The sequence below is a fragment of the Mustela nigripes genome, chromosome 1 (assembly GCF_022355385.1).
Source record: "Mustela nigripes isolate SB6536 chromosome 1, MUSNIG.SB6536, whole genome shotgun sequence".
Taxonomy (NCBI): domain Eukaryota; kingdom Metazoa; phylum Chordata; class Mammalia; order Carnivora; family Mustelidae; genus Mustela; species Mustela nigripes.
The window spans coordinates 263,968,894-263,988,196 of NC_081557.1; the positions used below are offsets into that span (position 1 = coordinate 263,968,894).

General features: G+C 38.8%; 1 protein-coding gene across 1 annotated transcript in view; it reads right to left on the minus strand.

Annotated features, from left to right (window-relative positions):
- The window catches only part of CCDC158 (coiled-coil domain containing 158), a 78,092-nt gene that overhangs the window by 18,969 nt on the left and 39,820 nt on the right, over window positions 1-19,303 (minus strand). The window contains exons 14-16 of the mRNA XM_059397180.1: window positions 18,260-18,418; window positions 17,107-17,199; window positions 16,018-16,143 (exon numbers count right to left, since the gene is read on the minus strand). Coding sequence (XP_059253163.1) covers window positions 16,018-16,143; window positions 17,107-17,199; window positions 18,260-18,418 — 378 coding nt within the window. The remainder of the gene's footprint in view (window positions 1-16,017; window positions 16,144-17,106; window positions 17,200-18,259; window positions 18,419-19,303) is intronic.

Below are 19,303 nucleotides of genomic sequence, written 5' to 3' on the forward strand. Positions count from 1 at the left end.
AACTGTGGTATATCCATGCTATGCAATATTATTCGGTGACAAAAAGAAATGAGCTATTAATTCATGACAAGACATGGAACTGTGCAAGCATATTACTAAGTGAAAGAAGCCACTGTGAAAGGACCACATCTTAAATGATTCCTATTCTATGACATTCTGGAAAAGGCAAAACTGTGGAGACAGTTAAAAGATCACCGGTTATCAGAGGTTCAGAGGAAGGAAGGGAGTGATGATTAGGTGAGAAACAAGGCACTTGTAGGGTGGTAAAAGTACTGTTAGTGATACTGCAATTGTGTATACACGTGATGATACACTTGTCAAAACCCACAGAACGTACAACACAAGGGGAAACTCCAATATAATCGACGGACTTTAGTTAATAATAATGTATCAATATTGGCTCATCCTTTGTGATACATGCACAGTAATGAAAGACGGGAAGGACACGGGAAACTGTAGGGTGGGGGCAAAGGGAGTCTGTGGAAGCTCTCTACAGCTTCTGTTCAGTTTTTCTGTAAATCTGAAACTACTGTAGAAATATCAAGTCTATTCATTTAAGAGGAAAAAAGAGATGTGGGCTTTGGAAGCAAAACAACAGAGAGTCATGTTAATTCACACATTCAGCGGCAGGATGTGACTCAAGAGGGACTCTTATGCCACACCCTTCCCATCACCATGTGACCACTGCACAGGCGAAATCAGTAGTTTGTTTTGGTTTTGATATGTATGTTATTGTTATCTGTACATTTTTCCATGTTTATTGGGTATTGGCATTTATTTGTGAATTTTGTATCTATAAAATTTGCATCTTCAGTATAATTTTCTTTTAAAGGATATACTATTTTCATCCAGATATATAAAAACTCTCTATATGATAGATAGTAGCCCTTCATTCAAAATATTTTTTAGTTTGTGGTTTCCTTTTAATTTTGTTTAAGGTGGTGTTTTATGACTTGTATAAGTCATAGTATTTGTTTTATTTAGTCAAAATTATCAATCTTCTAAGGTTTATATACCTTGCAATATTTATATTGATTCATTTTTAATACACTAATTCATATGGAAATATTTTGATTTACAATGTGAGCAAAGTACTTCTTAAAATTAGAAAACAGCTGGGAAGTGAAAAATTCTAAAACATTGTTTATGTATGACTCTTTTCTGGCTAGTAAAGAAATAACTAAACATAGATCCTGAAGTTACCAGATCTCATTAAAGAATCATGTTCTCTCTCACCCCAATCTTTTGACTCTTAGGATACACATTAAGGCTATTTCTAGAAGATACACATTTTCAAGTTAAAACTTCCACAAGCTTTTTGTTTCAAGGAAAGGATATAAGCTTATGCTCTGCAGTTAAACTTAAGGTTTATTTTGTGATTGGAGTAGTCTCCTATTGCATTGTGACTCTGAAATCATTTTAGGTTAGACTTGTTGCCAAAATGAATCCTAAATTATATCTCTAATGCACCTCTAACTTCTCCAAATATGGTTCTCCCTAATGGCCTTAGTCCATTACAGGCAAATGTATGAGTTATGATGTAAGATAAGTAATGTCCAAGGAGACTATGTGCTTCTCAACTGGCTCTATCTCCATTCTCCAAAGATAGAAGATAAATGGAAAAGCTAAAAATAAAAGCTTGATCTCACTCAGTTTGAATTAGACTATTCTATTTTGAGAATGTCTGACCAAGTCTATCTCTTATACTTATATTTCTGCTAGAAGACTATCATAAAAGTGGAATAGAAATATACTACTTGGAATATAAATATATTATTTACATTGCATATTGAGAAGGGTGAGTAGGAAACAATACAAACATAAAGTGTTGCTAAAAATCTTGCCCGCGTTGTAGCTACGTTGGTGGCAAACAGCAAGCATAGCTAATACATGTTGCATATAATACATGGGCATAGATTCTGATATATAAATAAAGCAAACTATATTGCCCTGGAAATACTTTATTTTTATGTGCAAAATAACCTTTATCTGAAACATTAAAATTCTTATGTCAAGATACCAAGAACATGTGTGAGTTTTTGTGTGTATGTGTGTGTAGGATATATGCATGTATGGAACACCATATAACTTCAGGCAGATAATCTATTTACGTCATGAACTATTTTAATTTTTTTTTTTTATATATAAAGAGCATTTAGCAGTGTAGTGTAGGGAAGCAGTACAGAATAATGGTTAAGAACACAGGACTAGGGGCGCCTGGGTGGCTCAGTCGTTAAGCGGCTGCCTTCGGCTCAGTGCATGATCCCAGGGTCCTCGGATCAAACCCCGCATCAGGCTCCTTGCTCAGCGGGAGGCCTGCTTCTCCCTTCCCACTCCTTCTGCTTGTGTTCCCTCTCTTGCTGTGTCTCTCTCTGCCAAATAAATAAATAAAACCTTAAAAAAAAAAGAACACAGGATCTAGACTCAGGCTGCCTTGGTTAAGTCTTGGCATTACTCTGGGTTTTTTTTGAACTCTATGTAAATCACTTTGCTTTTCCAAGCCTCGGTTTCTGCATCTGTGAAATAGGCATGGTAACAGCACTTCCCTTATGGGCAGTAATGCTCTGAACAGCACCTGGGTTCAGTAAATACCAGCTATGGTTAGGATTACAGAACCAGCAGACCACAATCTAACCAGGTAAGTGAAGGAGCCATGGGGAACAATGCGAAAGGTAGAATTCTGCTTCTCAGCACGATACTCTAACTGTAGCCCCACCGAAAGGACACTAAGGAATTATAAGGATAAAGAGGAAAAAAGAGATAACTTTAGATGAGCAAGGATAATGAAATTTTAGGAAATGGAAAGCAAATGCATAATCTCTGTAACATTAAGCAGAACAAAGAAAGCTGAAAAGGAGCTGCACAGAAGCAGCCACCTAGAAGCCAGGTGCTCTGCAGGAGAGCATTCCAGAAAGGCTCAGGAACTGGAGACCTCAAGTATTTCTGAAGGCCAAGGTGGGACAAAGAGCAGAAAAATGGGAAGGTGGGTTCAAAGTCTCCTGGAGAAGCTGTTAGACTCCCAGGTAACCACTCATTCTTCTCCCCTAGATGAATTTCGAAGCTTAATTTCTGCACAAGTTTGAAGCAGAGCTCCAATACCCCTTTAGGCTCCAAAGGGGTATTCGGCGTAGCAAGAGTACGGCTGCAACTGGAAACACGAGCCTTAAGTGAGACTGCGCAGATGGACAGGCGCCCTGCCTCCCCACCCCACCGCCTCTCGGAACACTGGCAGCTGATTTACATCTGTAAGTCAGTAGGAGCGAATCCCTCTTTAGGAGAACTCACAGGACCAAGAAAAAAGACCTACAGGTAATTTTTTGGTCCCTCAATAAAAAAGCAATACTTAACCATTTACCGGTTGATAAATCCTGTCAATTTTACTAAGACCTTGTAAGCAGCTTTTTAGGGACTCAATCTCAAATATGAATGAAGAGCCAATGACCACTATACTTTGAAGGAAAGTCTTCAACATGAATGACAGATAGCAAAACAAACAGAAAAAATGAGTTTGAAAAAAATCAATGATTCAGGTGACAGGAGAAATCACTGAAAAACTAAAGTTATTACCTTTATTTTTTTAAAGATTTTATTTATTTGACAGAGATCACAAGTAGGCAGAGAGGCAGGCAGAGAGAGAGAGGGGAAGCAGGCTCCCCACTGAGCAGAGAGCCTGATGTGGGGCTCCATCCCAGGACCTTGGGATCATGACCTGAGCCAAAGGCAGAGGCTTTAACCCACTGAGCCACCCAGGTGTCCCTAACGTTATTATCTTTAAACAGAAATGAGAAAGTTTTACATCACAAAGGAACAGAAAACTATATAAAGAGAAAAGGGCTCCTGGAAAAAAAAATATACACAAAATCATACCATATGATAAATAGAAAAACAATCAGTGGATGTTTAGAAGACAGAGTTTAAGAAATTTCCTTAAAGGTGGAAATAAAAGATGAGGAGATAAACACGGAAGTCAGAATTAAAGATTAACTAGAGAGGCTCACGAGGTCTCATTCTAAAACGAACTGAGGAAAATGATCAAATAAATGACACAAGAAAATTTCGGAGAATAAAAGAATGCAAGAGCCGGCTAAGTACCCAGCACAATGAAAAGAAAAAGACCCCCACCAGGGATCATCTTGAACCGAATCCATGAGGCACAAAGAAAAGACCCTACAAACTTTAAGAAAAAGAACAAGAACCAGGCACAGACAGAGGCCCTGGAGTCAAAATGGTGCCACAGCAACAAAATTTTGAGCATCAATCACATGAAAGTGAAGAATAATGGTACTTTTGGACATGCAAAGTTTTAAAACACTCAAAGGATGAAATGTTCCCTTTCAGTTAGCCTCTGCATCATATGCTGCACCAAAAGAAAGAAACTAAGAAAGGCAATTAAAACTTAAAAAACAACAACAACAACAACAACAACAACAACAAAAAACAGAAAAAAAGGTGAAGGGAACCCTCTGGGTTGTGAGAGAAGGTAAATCCAAGAAGGCAACCATGTGGCAAGCCTTGAGAGTGACCATTCCAGATCAGAACAGGAACTCGGAAGGCTCTAAAAGCATGATGTGTAATACGTACCATCTATGTGCATAATATATGAACAAGGAACTAATATAATAGTGATTACTTTGCTCATACTAAAATAAATTTTGCAGTCATTTTTCAGAGAATGTTTGAGGGGTAATTAGTTCTAGATATCTAGAAAACAAACCAAAGTAAAATGAGATAATTATTAAATTTAAGGGCAAAAGGAAATACAGTCACAGTTCACGGTACAATTCAGCTAGAGAACAATATTTACATTGTCAGTAATCTGAGCAATGCAATTTAACCAGATGTATGAAATGATTATATAGGGGGAATGTGCAAGGAAAAGAAAGGTGTGTGTGTGTGCACGTTATGTCTGGTTAAGAGAGGTAAATTTTTATATTCTGTAGCGTAGATTCATAGTTAATATCTAAAACTCTATGAGCCAAGAGAAGCAGTAGAAGAGTCTTTTTTCCAGTAATGGTTGAATAACTCTTCTGTTCAGAAATTCACTAGAAAAGCATACACATAAAATTTTTAAATCCACCTGACATGAAAGAGCTCTCAACATAGTAAAGAATGATGGGCCAAAGTCTGGAAGAGAAGAATCCAGACAAGGGAGGCATCTGAAAACATCTTGAGATGTTTTCAAGATGAGAGAGGCTGGGAAGACGAGATGACCTTTTGGCAGAATCAAGAAGTTAAAGGGATAATAACTGGAAATCTATCAAAGAGGTGCACTATAAACCAACTGCTAAACCTCAGGCTTCTGAATAAGAACCTTAATCTGAATCGTCTCAATCCTCCAATGAGTTAAGATGATACGGGATTGTTAGTGTCTTTGCTTTAGCAGCCAGCCAGAAGCTAACGGACGTCCTCTATCAAGAAAAAATAATGTCACCTAGAAATCAAAATTATCTAATTTTTCATAGTCAATGTCCAGAACTCAATTATTTAGAAAGGAAGCAAAGAATTGAAAAATGGACAAAAGACCTTAACTGATACTTCAACCAAAGAAGATATATAGATGTTATATAAGCATATAGAGAGATGTTCCAGAGCATACTCCATAGAGAAATGCAACACAAAATGGGATACTATTATGCTCTTATTAGAATGGCCAAAACCCAGCACAAAGACAACACCAAGTACTGGCCTGGATGTGGCGCCGCAGGGACTCTCATTTATTGCTGGTGGAGGTGCAAAATGGCACAGCTACCGTGGAATGCGGTTAAGCAGTTTCTTACAAAACTAAACACACTCTTATCGTATGACCAGCAATCACGCTCCTTGATACTTAGCCAAGGAAGCTGAAAACATAGGTCTGCACAAAAAGCTGCACATAAATGTCTATAGGGGATTTATTCATAATTACAAAAGCTTGGAAACAACCAAGATGCCCTTCAGTAGGAGAACGAATAAACAAAACTGTGGTACATCCAGACAGTAGAATATTAGTCAGCATTAAGATGAGCTGTCAAGCCGTGATAAGGCATGGAGGAACTTTCAGTGCTTCGTACTGAGTGAAAGAAGTCAATCTTCAAAAGCTTCACTGTATGATTCTAACTATATGACATTCTGGAAACGCCACAACAGATCAGCGGTGTCAGGGCGGAAGTGAATGGCAGGGATACATAAGAAGAGCTTGGGCTTTGAGGGCAGTAAAAATACTTTGAATGATATAACAATGGATATTATGTCATTATACATTTATCCAAACCCGTAAGATACACAACACTGAGAGTGAACCTCAACACGAACTATGGACTTGAAGTAATGCTAATATGTCGATTAGATCCATCCTTGGTAGCAAACACACCATTTCAGTGAGTGATGGTGATGACAGGGAGGCTGTACACATGTGCGGAAATCTCTGTACCTTTCTCTCGATTTTGTTGTGACCCTAAAACTACTCTTAAAAAAAAAGAAAGTTTTGGGAAAACAAGAAAGCAAAGAGACTGGACGACATGACTGAAAATCAAGAGAAACAAAGAGTCACAGGCCCGTAGGGGATTCAGATCACGGAGTTATCACACACCAATCTAAAAAAGTAGTATTTTAATAGAAGTACCAGAAGGAAACAAGAGAATGGGGCAGAAAAAATAGTTGAGAAGGTAAGGGATGAAATTTTCTAAAATTAATGAAAGATATCAATCTATACATCTACTAAGATCAGTGAGCCTCCAGAAAGATAAAAACAAAGACCACAGCTAGGTGCATCACAGTCAAATTGCTATAAACTGAAACAATGAGGAAGTCCTAAAAGTGGTCAGAGAAGCGCGCCTGGGTAGCTCAGATGGTTAAGTGTCTGACTCTTGGTTTCAGCCCAGGTCATGATCTCAGGATGCTGGGCTCAAGCCCTGTGGCATACTCCACGCTCACTGCAGGGTCCGCCTCCTATGTCTCTCATCCTAGGCCCTCCCCTAGCTTGCACTCTCTCTCTTGCTCAAATAAATAAGTTAAAAAAAAAAAGTGGCCAGAGAAAATATTACCTCCAAAGAAGCAACGGGAAGACTTAAAACTGATTTACCAGTAGAAACAATAGAATCCAGAATACAACGTTTTACAATGAATTCAAGTCACTCACCTATTAAACAATATTTATGGAGTATCTACTATATGCTAGACACTGTTGTAGGTACTTTAGGATAGCATCAATGAATAAAAGGAAGAATGCACGTTACTTTTATTGTATAAAATTATATAATAAACGTTTTTAAGAGAAGAAATTGTACAAAGTATGCCTGACAGTCTATTCAGGAAATATAGTTCATTTTTGTTTTTAGAATTACTTAAAGTTTTGATTCAAGAGACATGACTGGCACTTTCTCAGTCATGAATGATATCCTTTATAATCAAGTACAGTTTATTTTTGCACAATTAGACACACCTCCTAAGGTGGTTTTGGGTAATAAAAAGTTGTTTCATTTCAGAGCTGATGTTTCTAGATGACCCTAGAGGTCTTCTAGTCCAGACTCTTCATTAGAGATGCACAGAGCAAGGCACAATATATTTGGCTTTCCAAGGTCACACAAGCAGTGAGACACACCAATGACTTCTGGTCAAAAGTTCTTTGCTATTGTTTATTTGTTGTTTGGTTTGTGGGGTTATTTGGGGGGTTAATTTTTTATCAAAGTAACATGTACATAATTTGAAAGATAATTTTTAACCCTTAAAACCAAAAAGCAGCTGTCTCTTGCTCTTTCTCTCTGCCCACCTCCTAGTTCCAATCTCCAGAGAGAACCGTGTTTAACTTCTAATATTACTATTATCATTCTGTTGTTTGACAGAATGTTTGATTATTTGTTGTGTGAGAGCTTGTTCAGTGCACACATCTGGAGTGTGTGAGAGAAGTCGTCTTCCACTTTTAGTCACTTCACAGTACATGCCTTTCATTTAAAATGCACAGGTGGGATAACTGGCAGGTCACTGGTGATCCCTTTACTATACTGCTAACTAACGAAATTGATTTTTATGTGCTATTTATGGAATAAGTTTTATTTCTTTGGAGTTGGGACTGAATATTGGTTGCAGGGGATTAGTGGTTCCATAAATATATATCAACAGAGGAGACAAAGCCTGAATCTTTCATTGCACATATGTTTTCCCCTGAGCTTTAAAGTATAAAAAATTAAAAATAAAATTTTCCAAAGTCTCTAAAGTCTTAACTAAAGGGAATAAAAACATGTTATGATTATTAAAATTTAATGATTAGAAATAAATTTATATTCATGAAAGAATAATAAATAGCAAATCATTTTCATCTTGGTAGAATGTTAAACATATCACTAAATTGTCCTTGGCATTTGAAGTGATGCTTATTTTAGCCATCTCACAGTTTGCTTTGTAATCTGGAAATGCTTGTGATGGAAAACACTGAATATACGATTATAAAATAATGTACTTTAACAATTATTATTGGTAAATTGGAAGATGACAGTGGAGTAGGAGGATCCTAGGCTTGCGTCATTCCACAAGTACAATTAGATAACTATCAAATTATCCTAAATAAGTCAGAAATTGACCTGAAGATTGACAGAACAAACCACACACAAATAAAGGTAGAGAAGAGGCCACACTGAAAAAGGTAGAAAGTCCGGAGACATGGTTTCAGAGATAAATGGATCCTGGCCACTGCATGAGGAAGGGAAAAAAAAGCGTGAGAGACAGACTAACGCAAAGGTGAGCGCACAGGTAAGATGAATCTCCATAGGAGCTGGCTTGGAAAGAAAAAAGGGGCAGAATTTTGTGACCTCTAGCAACTTGTGGGGCTTAAAGTCTGGAGTTTTAAAGGTCAGTGGGCTTGGTTTGGATAGAGACCGGCAGGCACTGCAGTATTCTTGGAGAGAAGGCAGACAAACCACCTGTGGACACGCAGAATGGAAGCAGTGATCTGAAGAACACTTGGGCCACACAGTGGGGATGTTATCTGCTCATCTTGGAGTGTGTCCCAGAGGTCGCATGCATGGATCCTCTGAGAACAAAGGAACGGGCTGGTGCCACCCCCACCCCCCAGCATAAGCACAGGCCACCTGTGGGAACCATCTCAGCACCAACACCTGCTCCCTAACATGCTTACACCAAGCCCCATCACCATCCCCTCCACATTCCAGAGTAACCAACCCTCCTAGCCATGCTTGCCTCAATCCCAGCGTGAGGGCAAACTCCCCCAGAAGACCAGCCCCAAACACGATTCACACAGTGTCTCCCAACATGGGAGTTTTATAGAGCTTGGTTCCAGCAGCAGTGGCAAAAGGTCTCATTTCACAAATAGACCTGAGCACACTTACTTAAAGCTCGCCACATTCAGGCTACAGACCAAACATTATCCACAATAGGGAAAGAGAGCCTCTGCAGACGACTGGCCTAAACAATAAAGTGGCCAGGACAAAACAGCAGAGCACAAGCAACGAACACTAAAGATACTCCGGGAAGCACCAGGACTTGGGGGAGTGGGGATACTACAAGGCAGGGCACTACAGGACCTCTTCTTTGTAAGGCCATTAGCCTCAAGAACATGAGACATAGCTGACTTTCCTAACATACAGAAATAGGCACGGAGACTTAGACAAAACGAGGAGACAGACAGATTTATACCAAATGAGAGAAAAGGACAAGACATATCCAAAGATCTAAGCAAAACAGATATATCACATGTCTGATTAAGTGTTTAAAGCAATGATCATGAAGATACTCACTGGACTTGAGACAAGAGTGGAAGACATGAGTGAGACTCTTAATCCAGAGATGAAAGGTATAAGAAACAAAATGAGAAACACCCTGATGGAATAAACAGCAGGGTGGCAGAAGCAGGAGAAAGAATAAGTCATCTAGAAGAGTAATGTAAAGTAATCAAGTTGAACAAAAGAGAGAAAAAAAAATTATGTAAAATGAGAATAGGCTTAGGGAACTCAGCAACTGCATCAAATGTAACAACATTTGTATTATAGAAGTCCTAGAAAAAGGAGACAGAGAAAAGGGGACAGAAAATTTATTTGAAGAAGTAACAGCCGAAAACTTCCCTAATCTTGGGAAAGAGCTATCCAGAGCCAAGAGGCCCAGAGAATGCCCATAAAAATTAACAAAAGCAGACCCACACCAAGACACACTGTAACTAAACTGACAATATAGTAAGAAAAGGAAAAATATTTTTTTGGAAGATGTTTATTCATTTATTTACTTAATAATGGGGGTGGAGAGAGAGAGAGAGTGAGAGCATTAGCAGAAGGGAGGGGCAGAGGGAGAAGCAGACATTCTGCTGAGCAGGGAGCCTCATGTGGGGCTCGATCCCAGGATCCTGGGATCATGACCTGGGCCAAAGGCAGATGCTCAACTAACTGAACCACCCACGTGCCCCAAAAGGAAAAATTTTAAAACAGCAAGACAAAAGTGTCCTTAACTTATAAGGGAAAACCCACAAAGCTAGCTGAACAATTCTCAACAGAAACTTGGCAAGTCAGTAGGAGGTGGCATGATATATTCAAAGTGCTAAATGGGAAAAATGTGGAGCCAAGAATACTCCATCCAGCAAGGCTATCCTTCAGAACAGAGGAGAGATAAAGAGTGTCCCAGAAACACAAAATCTAAAGGAGTTCATAAACAACAAACCAGTTTCGCAAGCAATATTAAAGGTGACTTTGAGTGGGAAGGAGAGACCAGAAGTAACAGTATAAAAGTAGGAAACACAACAGCAGTAAAAATGAATATTTCTATAAGTAAACATTTATGGAACTCACAAAATAAAGGGATGTAAAATATAACAACATATACCTAAAACATGGGAGGAAAGGAGTAAAGGACGGGTCCAAACTTAAATGGCGACCAACTTAATATACACTGCTATACGCAGAAGAGATTATATACAAACCTCATGGGAACTGTGTATCAAAAAATACAAATAAATATGCAAAGAATAAAGAGAAATAAATCCAAATATATTACTAAGAAAAACAAGCCATGAAAGACAAGAATCAGAGAAGACCTTCATGAACCACCACAAAACAAATAATAAAATGACAATAAATACATATCTACCAATTATTACTATGAATGTAAGTGGATTAAATGCTCCAATCAAAAGGTGACAGAATGGATTAAAAATATAAGACCCATCTATATGTTGCTAACAAAAGACTCATATTAGACCTAATGACATCTGCAGATTGAAAAGTGAGGGTACGTAGAAATAGCTATTATGCAAATGGATGTCAAAAGAAAGCAGGAGTAGCAATAGTTATTACCAGGTAAAAAGACTTTATTAATTAATTAATTCATTCATTCATTCATTCTTGAGAGAGAGAGAAAACAAGCACAAGTGGGGGTGAAGGGCAGAGGGAAAAGGAGAGAATCCCAAGCAGGCTCTATGCACAGCATGGAGTCCCATGTGGGGCCAAATCCTAAGACCCTGAGATCATGACCCAAGCCAAAATCAAGAGTAAGACACTCAACTGACTGAACCACTCAGGCGCCCTGGATAAGATGGCTGTAAAACAAAGACTTAACAGGAGACAAAGAAAGATACTATATAATAATAAAGGGGACAATATAGCAACTGTAACCCAACAGTTGATAGAGCAACTGTTAAGTATTTATTCACCCAACATAGAAGCACCCAAATACATAAAACAGTTAATAACAAACATAAAGGAACTAATTGATAATAATACAATAATAGTATGGGTCTTTAACACCCCACTTAATTCAACAGACAGATCATTCAAACAGAACATCAACATGGAAACAGTGGCTTTGAATGACACACTGGAACAGATGGATTTAACAGATACATTCAGGACATTCCATCTTAAATTAGCAGAATACATATCCTTTTCAGGTGCACATAGAATGTTCTACAGAGTAGATTACATATTAGGCCTCGAAACAAGCCTCAACAAATTCAAGAAGATCAAAGTCACACCACGTACATTTTCTGACCACAACACTATGAAACTAGAAGTCAACCACAAGAAAAAATCTGGAAAGACCACAAACACATGGAGGTTAAATAACACGTTATGAAACAATGAATGGGTCCACCAAGAAATCGAAGAAGAAATAAAGAAGTACATGGAAACAAAATGAAAATGAAAACACAATGGTCCAAAACCGTTTGGGATGCAGCAAAAGCAGTTCTAAGAGGGAAGTTATAGCAATATAAGCCTACTTCAAAGAACAAGAAAAATATCAACAACTTCATCTTATACTTAAAGGAGCTAGAAAAAGAACATCAAAACCTAAAGCCAGAAAGAAGAAAAAAAATAAAGATTAGAGCAGGAATAAATGATATAGAAACTAAAAAAATAATAGAGCAGATCAATAAAACCAGGAGCTGGTTCTGAAGAAGAACAGAAAGAAAAAATGATTAAAACTGATAAACCTCTAGCCAGACTTATCAAGAAAAAAGGAGAAAGGACTCAAATAAATAAAATCACAAATGAGATAGGAGAAATAACAACCAACATCACTGAAATACAAACAATTATAAGAGAACATGAAAAACTATATACCAACAAATTGGACAATATAGAAGAAATGATAAATTCCCAGAAATATATAATCTATCAAAATTGAAACAGGAAGAAAGAGAAAATTGAACAAACTGATAACTAGCAAAGAAATTGAGTCAGTAATCACACACCTCCCAAAACAAAAGCCCAGGACCAGATGCTTCACAGGTGAATTCTACCAAACATTTAAAGAAGAATTAATCTGTTCTTCTCAAATTACTTCCAAAAATAGAAAAGGAAAACTTCCAAATTCATTCTATGAGGCCACCATTACCCTGATACAAAGCCAGATAACGACTTCACTAAAAAAGAGAACTACAGGCCAATATCCCTGAGGAACACAGATGCAAAAATTCTCAGCAGACTACAAGCAAACAAAATTCAACAATACATTAAAAAAAAATCATTCACCATGATCAAGTAGGATTTATTCCTGGGTTGCAAGGGTGCTTCAACATTTGCAAATCAATAAACATGATACATCACATCATCAGTAAGAGAAAGGATGAGAATCAATCATTTCAAAAAATGTAAGAAAATCATTTGACAAAGTACAATATGCATTCATGACAAAAACCCTCAATAAAGTATAAAGATAAAACCCCTCAACATATAAAGACTCCAGATGAAAGACCCAGAATTAATATCATCCTTAATGGAAAAAAACTGAGTGCTTTTCTTCTATGGTAAGGAATAGGACAAGGATGTCTACTCTCACCACTTTTATTCAATGTAGTATTAGAAGTCTTAGCCACAGCAATCAGACAACAAAAAGAAATAAATGGCCTCGAGATCAGTAAGAAAGAAGTACAATTTTGACTGTTTGCAGATGAGATACTATATATAGAAAACCTGAGAGTCCACCAAAAGGCTGCTAGAACTGATAAATGAATTCAGTAAATTTTCAGGATACAAAATCAGTGCTCAGAAGTCAGTTGCATTTCTGAACACCAATAATGAAGCAGCAGAAAATGAAATTAAGAAAACAATCTCATTTACAGTTGCACAAAAAATAATAAGATGCCTAGGAATAAACCTAACCAATGAGGTGAAGACCTTTTGCTCTGAAAACTGTAAAATACTGATGAAAGAAATTGAAGACAACACAAAGAAATAGAAAAAAATTCCATGCTCATGATTGGAAGAACAAATACTGTTAAAATGTCTGTACTACCCAAAGTAATATTCACATTTAATGCAATCCCTATCAAAATACCAAAAGCACTTTTTCCACAGAACTAGAACAAACAATCCTATAATTTGTATAGAACTAGAAAAGTTCTATACAACAGGGGTGCCTGGGTGTCTCAGTTTGTTGAGCAGCTGCCTTTGGCTCAGGTCATGATCCCAGGGTCCTGGGATCGAGTCCTGCATTGGGTTCCCTGCTCAGCAGAGAGCCTGCTTCTCCCTCTCCCTTTGCCTGCTACTCTGCCTACTTGTGTTCTCACTCCATCTAATACATAAATAACATCTTAAAAAAAAAAAAAAAGGACTCGAGAAGACCCCAATAGCCAAAGCAATCTTGAAAAAGAAAAGCTGGAGGCATCATAATGCTGGCGTTTGTGTTATATTACAAATTTGTTGTGATCAAAACAGTATGGTACTGGCACAAAAACAGGCGCATAGATCAATGGAACAGAATAGAGGACCTAGAAATAATCCCACAACTATCTGGTCAATTAATCTTTGGCAAAGCAGGGAAGAGAATCCAATGGGAAAAAGATGGTCTCTACACCCAGTGATGTTAAGAAAACTGAACAGCAATGTGCAAAAGAAAGAAACTGGATGACTTTCTTATACCAAAAACAAAAATAAACCCAAAATGGATTAAACACCTAAATGTGAGAGCTGAACCCATAAAAATCCTAGAAGAAAACACAGGCAGTAACTTATTTAACATCGGCTGAAGCAAATTTTTTCTAGCTATGTCTCCTGAGGCAAGAGAAACAAAAGCAAAAATAAACTACTGGGGCTGCATCAAAGTAAAAGTCTTCTGCACAGTGAAGGAAACAATCACCAAATCTGACAGACAATTTACTGAATGGGAGAAGATATTTGCAAATGGCATGTCTAATAAAAGGATTAGTGTCCAACGTATATAAAGAACTTATACAACTCAACACCCAAAACCCAAATAATCAAATGAAAACACAGGCAGAAGACACAAACAGACATTTCTCCAAAAAGACATCCAAATGGCCAACAGACACACGAAAAGATGCCCAACATCACCCATCATCATGGAAATATAAATCAAAACTACAATGAGATATCACCTCACGCCAGTCAGAATGGCTATAATCCACCAACGACACAAGAAACAGCAGGTGTTGGCGAGGATGTGGAGAAGAAGCGTTGCGCGGTGTTGGTGGGAGCACAAAGTGGTGCAGCCACTGTAGAAGAGAGTATGGAGGTTCCTCAAGAAGTTAAAAACAGAACTGCCTTATGACCCAGCAATTGCACTAGTAGGTATTTACCTAAGGACAACAAGAGATAATTCGAAGGGATACACACACCCCTGTTTGTGGTAGCGTGATTTACGACAGCCAAGCAATGGAAGCAGCCCGATGGCCATCGACTGATGAACGCATAAAGAAGAGGTGGTGTGCGGGGCACCTGGGTGGCTCAGTCGGTTGGGTGGCTGCCTTCAGCTCAGGTCATGATCCTGGGGTCCTGGGATCGAGCCCCACGTCGGGCTCTCAGCTCAGTGGAGAGCCTGTTTCTCCCTCTCCCTGCCTCTCTACCTACTTGTGTTCTGTCAAATAAATGAATAAAATCTTAAAAAAAAAAAAAAAAAGAAAAGGTGGTGTGCATACCCACAATGGGACGTTCCTCAGCCACAAAAAGAATAAAATCTTGCCATGTACAACGATGTAAATGGAGTTAGAGTCTGATGCTGAGGGAAACCGGTCAGAGAGACAAATACATGCTGAGGGAAACCGGTCAGAGAAAGACAAATACATGCTGAGTGAAACCGGTCAGAGAAAGACAAATACCATATGATCTCACGCATCTGTGAAATGTAAGAAACAAAACAAACGAGCAATGGGGGAAAAGAGAGAGAGGGACAGACAAATCAAACAAACCCCGAACCCTAGGGAACCACCTGATGGTTACCAGAAGGGAGGTGTGGGCTGGGGGGTGGGTGAGCAGGTGATGGGGATTAGGAGCGCGCCTGTGACGAGCACTGGGCAGCGCTGAACCACTATACGGTCCACCCGAAACGAGTACTACAGTGTGTTAACCCACTGGAATTAAAATGAAAACTTAAAAAAAATTATTGTTAACATTAATCCCACCGAACAGCTCATCTGTCTTCCCAAGGGGAAATACCAGATAGTGAAGTTAGCGTTGGCATTCACTGAAATCTAGCAAGTGAAAGTGTCCTAACTCTAGATGTATTCTCCAGTGAAATTCCTCTGGATTTAGTTATTTGCGCAGGAGGGCACGCGCGTCAGGGATGAGGGGACCCGCTGCTTACGTGAGACAGGAAGCTGGCCGTGGACTGGGACGATGGCACGTTCGAATGGGAGCGGGTGGCCGTGGGCGGCTGCAGGAGGCGCGACTTCACCGAAGTGTTCGAGGTGAACCCGGGGCCCTGAAGCTCCTGGAAAGCGACACAGATGGGAGCAAAGACAGTAGTCGACTGACACCCAGAACTGTGGGATCAGATGCATTTTGCAAACATAATCTGTCTCAGGCACTGAACGTCTACAGAGTCATCACGCAGAGTATCAAGCCAGATGCTTCTGCCCAAGTTACTCTTCGAGATGAAGCAGATGCTCAAGAAGGTGCCTTCCCGCAGCATCGTGAAAAGCCCTAAAGAGGGGAAGACAGCTTGGGGTGTCGCTAGGCTGGCTTCTCGGTTTTGCCGAAGACCCCACGGTAGGCCTGGTGAACTGCTCAGCCCACGCGAGCATCTGTTACTGAGACTCTACTGTAGGGTGCCTGGGTGGCTCAGTAGGTTAGGCCTCTGCCTTCAGCTCGGGTCATGATCACAGGGTCCTGGGATCGAGCCCTGCTTCAGGCTCTCTGCTCAGCGGGGAGCCTACTCTCCGCTTCCCCATGCCTGCCTCTCTGCCTACTTGGGATCTGTCAAATAAATAAATATCTTTTAAAAAAGGACTTTCATGTATGTCTGCAGCTTTAAAATATACTTGGAACACAGATGTATATGTACCGTTCTTAAAGAACATGCTTCTGTCGTGCAGATTAAATCATGTTTGCTTTTCCCCAAACAAGACAAACACAGCTGGGGCTTTGCACTTGCTTGACCTCCTTCTATATGGAAGATTCTTCCTCAGGCATCCTCAAGGCACCTCTGTTGCTCACCCCTCGTATTACAAATGTAACAGAGAGTACGGTGCTTTAATTTGCTACCAAACTGGTAACAGGAAAAGGATAGGTATAGAACGTAAAGATGTTTCTACAGAATTTATAATGGTTAGTTTCCGATAATGTTGAAAGTACACTTGAATGTTTCTAAGGCACATGAAGAAAACATATAAGTACATCAAAGAGTGGCACTAATTTTTGTTTAAACTATGATGGAAAAAAAAAAAGACCTCACTTTTACATCCAAAGTGTGTTGAAGTTTTAGGCGCACAGACTCTTGCTCCTGACGCTGTATGATATCTTGACATTCTGCAAACTGCAAAGATGCCTGTGATCAAGGAACCACAGGTGGTTTAGCCTCTGTTCTTTGCACGTTTTGATTAATCTATAAATAACTGATTTGCTAGCTCTTAAAGAGAACTTCCCCCACTCTTAGCACACTAACTTGCATTTATCTATTTATTTTATTCAATAAACTCAGAACAATTGGAGGCCCTGGCTTTATTCTCTGTATCTCCAGCATGTATACAACATTTAGTACATGAAGGGCATTCAAGAGAATGAAAAAACAGGATGAAATGAGCAAAGAGCTTTAACAATATAAAATATATAGAGACACACACATACAATAACAATATAAAATACACACACACACACACACACACACATACACACAGAGAAATAACAACTGAAATTCACTGAGTCAATTTTTTAAAATTTGGTTTTAAAACCAAAGTTGACACAGGTGGGATCACAGATCATTTTACCACCAAGGCTCTGATTTCTTAAGAATCAAGGACTAGTCTGGGTATATTTTTAGCCTTTCAGAATTCTCGGGTGACAAAAAGATTTATTCCTCTCTGATGAATGGTAACTACAAATACAATGTCATAAATCCTTCTCATTTTTTTTTTTTTTTTTTTTACCTTCTGACACTTCGTGGTAATTCTTCTCATTCTTTAAGCTGTGTTTACTGCCTGCATTTTCTGGACCCCAACAAATGTCAAACATCAGCATTACACTATCATTTTATTGATATCATTAACAGACTGTATTCTACCTAGTGTTCAAGTCGTTCTGTGGCAGTTAGTTAGACTGGAGACATTCTTATTTCTTCAGTCTACTGAGGACATCAGGAGCATCTCTTGTCTCATACCTTGGTGCCCCTAGTGACTGTGTTAGCTCCAAAAAGAGAATTTGGCAAAATGTTATCATTATAACTATGTTTTAAAGCACAGAAGAGCCTTCTCCATAGGTAATGGTTTTTCCTTGTGCTAGGTGACTGTGGTATAATAGAGATTTGGTTCATATCAACATGGGGCTTTGATACAGAGCTAGTCTACTTAATAGCTATGTAGCTGATAATTACACCTTTAGTTAATAACTACCTTATCAAGGGCAACTTCCATATTTGCGACCTTTTCTTTCAAGCGTCGTTCCTGGGATCTCAGGACCTCTAGTTCTCCCGCCATCTTGTTTTTTTCTGTTGCAACAGTACTCAGTTCCTGGCTTAATTTATTCTTCTCTTCTTTTAGAAAATGCTTTTCCTGTAATGAGAGAGGAAAAAATATCAGAAATAATATGCTGATTTAGGTGCCCTGATGTGATGGAAATATGAAACTTGCATAGAGGCCTGAACTGTAGTTCAACTCATACACCATTTAATTGCTTTGGAGTTGGAGCTGGGAACTGTTGGAATTGTTACCACGGACTCTTATATTTTTATCACTACTGGTATTATTACTTCTTCTTAAATCTTCATAAATCTTATTAAATCTTTGATAAAACCTACAAAACACGTCATAACTGTGTTGCATAAAAAGAGATAGCATGATGGTGGATTGAGATTGAGTAATCATACATTCAACTTTACTGAAATTTGTTCAAAATGACAAAAGAGATTTAAAGAAGATGGCTTTATTTGAAAGCTTTGGGGGGCTTCTATTTTGTTTCAAGGTTGAATATTCATTTCACAAATGCCTACTGCAGACCCCAAAAAGATGGGGCCCACGGTTCCTGCCCTCAAGGTCCAGTGATACGAATGTTCTTATTGATCTACTTCTGGAAGAGTCTTTGGTATTCAACAAAATCTCACTGAAATTCATACACATTCCTCTAAAAAAAAAATCATGGACTAGGGAGACAACAAGAAATGCACAGTAGTCAAGTAACCTCAACTGCTTGAGTCTGTATTTGTTTCTTTGAGAAAATGTATAATGTAAACAAGGTAGATGGGGCTGTTGCTATAATAATCCTTTTGGATGGAAATAATTGTTTTTTTCTGATTAGTTAGACAGAAAAGGCTTCAGAAAGAAAGATAAATGTGACAAGTTGTCTCCCTTCTGTTTGAAAGTCTGTGGGTTTTGATGAATCCTGTCCTCTGGGTGGAGGCGGGCACTGGTGATGACCGCAGGCAGGGACCCCTTGTGCCT